At 37.1% G+C, this 3856-nt stretch overlaps 1 protein-coding gene across 1 annotated transcript in view; it reads left to right on the top strand.

The window, feature by feature from the left end:
• Nucleotides 1-2788: 2788 nt before the first annotated feature.
• map1aa (microtubule-associated protein 1Aa) overlaps nucleotides 2789-3856 on the top strand; it is a 29912-nt gene continuing 28844 nt past the window's right edge. The window contains exons 1-2 of the mRNA XM_044030201.1: nucleotides 2789-2949; nucleotides 3565-3666. Coding sequence (XP_043886136.1) covers nucleotides 2880-2949; nucleotides 3565-3666 — 172 coding nt within the window. The 5' untranslated portion in view covers nucleotides 2789-2879. The remainder of the gene's footprint in view (nucleotides 2950-3564; nucleotides 3667-3856) is intronic.

The following is a 3856-nucleotide window of genomic DNA, read 5'->3' as shown; positions in this document are numbered from 1 at the left end:
CACACGCATGGATTACACGTCAAGATGCAAAGGCATTTATTTAATGTGTCCATGCTCTTTGCCCCTGGAGTCAAACATGTCTGCTGATGGATGACTTCAGATTTAATTAGAAAAACAAACAAAAAAACACCACCACAAATGAATATTATTATTTCAAAACCAACCTTTTAAGATAAAAACCCAGTATAATCTAATGTTAGACACGATGCTTTCTTTTTTTGGGTAAAGTTATTTACGAACGAATTTATTTGAAACATTGGTGAGACAAATAAATTACAAAACTTATTTGTGTCGGCGCATCAACAAACTGTGCTTTAAAAATAAACAAGAATAGAAGCGATAATAAATGACGGAAAACAACATTGTATCATCACTGAACTTTAGTGGCGCAGGTAATATCTGATCATTAGATTTATTTTTAAATGATATTTTGGCTGTAATACATGAATGCATCATAATTATCCTCCAACAAACATGCACATGTGCTGGATCATTATAAATGGTGTACATGTATTATGCATTTGCCAGTTAATGATTCATTTTATCCTGGCGTTCTTGGTCAATACTTCTAAATGTTTATTACTCCGCGACTTCAGGTTATTAACCTACTATGTATAGTCATCTATAACAACACTGAAATGACTGGTATTGTTTAATTGATCTGTAATTGTAACTTTTGTTTGGCAAACACTAGGCATGTAAAGGGGCTGTTGTCATCCTTCATCTTTCCAGCAGAGGTCAGCAGACACTATTACTACTACAGTCAGTGGCAGGAATGCTGACTCATTGTTAGAAACACCACAGACTGTATATTTCCCGTGTGTTTATCGGCTGAACTGACCAACACTGCCATCACTGGAGCCATGGTGCTATAGCTGAGATTAAGAGAAGTCTTTTTTGCTTTTGTCTGCTTAAGAACATCTTTAACTAAAGTATATTTTCAAAAGAGTATTGCCTCTTACTATTACACACATACTGTGCCACAGGTATTAAAAATGCATCCCAAAATTCAACAGTGAAGGCTTTTACACTGGTTTTACTTTGTTATCCCATATTTCCTGTGAGTGTTAACAATTATAGAGAATGAACAGTTTCATATTACAGTACATTTCACTATATAACACATGGCAGAAATCTTCACAAGTCAACAACCATGGAAATGCTAGAACACAGAAAAAATAATCAGTTGTTGTTTTCTCTGAATCGCTTCAGCCGTGCTTGGTCCTTCCTTTTCCCCCAACTTGAACATTCAGTACTCATGTTTTCAGGACTCATGTTGTCCATCGACAGCATGGAACAGAGTGCAAATGTCTTTCTAGCCCTCATTTGAACATTTGATGATCAGGCACATTTTCATAATTGGTTAAATTTGATTAAGATGTAATAAACTTATTTGAAGCTGGTTTAAACTGTGACTTCATGCTGTACATTGTGACACTGTGCTGTTGTATCCTCCTGTGTGATTGTCAGTTTTCTACTGTGGAATGACTGAGAGCATTAATTTGTTGCTGTAAACAAAAGACAATGTGTTAATCTGTCCATCAGTATACATTCTGACCCCCTCATCCCTGTAAACATTGGTTCTTGCAGAAAACATAATTCTACAAAGGTGGTTCAATATTAACAATTCCTTGAGGTACCTGGGCACTGCAATGTTTAACAAGGCAATCAGAGATGGCAGACTTCACCCCATTCACGCAAATACGGGAGTGAAGTAACAAACATTACTATACAGCTGTGGATTGCTTGTGTTGCTCTCTCTGTACTAACTGTGTATTAACTGTGATAAAGTTAATAATAAACGACAGTGTGTTTTAATGGGACAATGCAGCTCTGAGGTTCAGAATGATATGCTTTAGGATTTGCATTGACACATGGCATTGATTGTACTGTGATAGTCATCTTATGGAATTTAATGTATAAAATATTGTCTTTCAGAACTGTGTATAACTGCAGTATACTGAATATGTAATGCCAATACCTTATTTTGCCTGAATTATTTTTAACATAATTCAAACTTGCTGCTTTTGTGTTGCATAATGTATTAGATTCAAATGACCTTTGAAGCCAGAAATAAATGTGTTTTTTTTCCCCTCTGCCGGCTGTGAGCCTTTGTTGTCACTGGTACTCTTTGCACAGATGACGCTTTATTCTGCTCACGATGAGAACAAAGATGTATCAGTTTAGCTACCAAAGCCCATGGCCTGGTACTCACAGTGACACTGATATAAATAGAACCTTTGTCTGCTCCTTTTGTCTGGCAGCTAAATTCAGTAGTTGTTAGAAACAATACCTGGATTACAAGTGACTCTTCTCTCAGTTACCCCCCCAAACACTATCAATGAATACATTTATGTGCTCTCACTGATGGTCATACAAATGTTTTCACACAGTTCATTCATGGCTTTTATCTATTAAATAAATGTCCCTGAAAAATATTCATATGTGTGCAATGATACTTTAATCTTCACTGTCTTCCTCATCCTCAACTTCACCCTTGTATTTATACGTGATTGTATGTTTCAGCAGTGTCATGTCGGAAAATCGGATCAAGATAAATTCTCATATCCGTCTTTTCCATTCATCCAATAATACGCTGACACATCAAATAGCCACATAACCTGCAAACCAATCGCATATTGACTGTCCACATAGCCACACCCACAACCCTTCCCACACCACCCTGCATTGTCATGGCGCTTGCTCCGGATGCAGTTGTCATGGAAATAGAAAAGGGCTCAGTGTCCACTGGTGGCACTGTTACCATGGAGATCCCCATCGCAGAAGCTGCCTCACTAGTTCGAGCAGAGCTGGAGGAGTCTGTTCAGCACCATGGACAGCACCAAGCCGGAGCTGCGTTCCAGCACAGAAACTATCGCATGCTGATTGTTATCGGAGAGATTTCCACCACCCATCACCTCGACACTGCCAAGAAACAGATCACACAAGGTATGGCAACAGAAGTCCAAAGAGAAAAAGTAATATCAATAAACAATATAATGTGTTATTGGTATTATACTGTCCATTTAATATACAGAGAAAAACTTTAATATTAGAAATATTATATTAATACTGTGTGTGCAGATTTTTAAAAGTATCTGACTAAACATGTGTCAGAAAAAAGCACCGGTTTCCAAAAAACTGTCTATAAACTGAAGAAAATTCTCCCTCCAATAATTTACTGTAGGTCTTCATGCAACATATGTTTTGGTTTTAATGGTAGAGAACGTTTTATTTGTTGGTCATTGGTGTTTTCAGACCAAAAAGTAATTTTTGTATGAAAATCTTGATTTAATATAATAATCTTTTATTATATGGAATTCAGTATATAAAAAAACTAAAGACCCAACAACAACAAAACCCACATTCTTAATTTTGTTAGAACTGCATAAAGTCAGTGATAGTGCTTTACTTTTAGGCCATAGGTGTCAGTCAAGTGATTCTCTGAAGACTATGGTGCTGCCAAAGAAGCTCTTTCAGATACTTGAGGCAAATGTTGCATATAACATTGTACATTTTTTTCACTGTCACTAGTCATTGTGCCTTTTCCCTGTTGTGTTACAGGCTTATGCTCCTGGAACGTTGATCTAACCATTTGTGACCTGAACAAAGAGCTGCAAGTGTTTGAGACCAAGCACACAGCTCAGTTTTCAGCACAAGTCAAAGGTCAGTCTGAACTCTTCAAATCATATTGGCTTCAGTATATATAGTCGAAATATGCAGCTGTTGGTTTCCAGGGAGTGTTTACACACTGGTTTTTGACACATCCTTGAGCATTGTCAGTTTTTTGTTGCCTGGAGACAATAAAAGCCTGAACTGTATTGCCTTATCATCTCACTAGCTGTGTTTGCAGAGA

Source organism: Solea senegalensis, linkage group LG7, assembly GCF_019176455.1.
Source record: "Solea senegalensis isolate Sse05_10M linkage group LG7, IFAPA_SoseM_1, whole genome shotgun sequence".
Classification (NCBI taxonomy): Eukaryota; Metazoa; Chordata; class Actinopteri; order Pleuronectiformes; family Soleidae; genus Solea; species Solea senegalensis.
The sequence above is the reverse complement of the archived record's forward strand: the minus strand, read 5'-3'. Positions and strand labels throughout refer to the sequence as shown.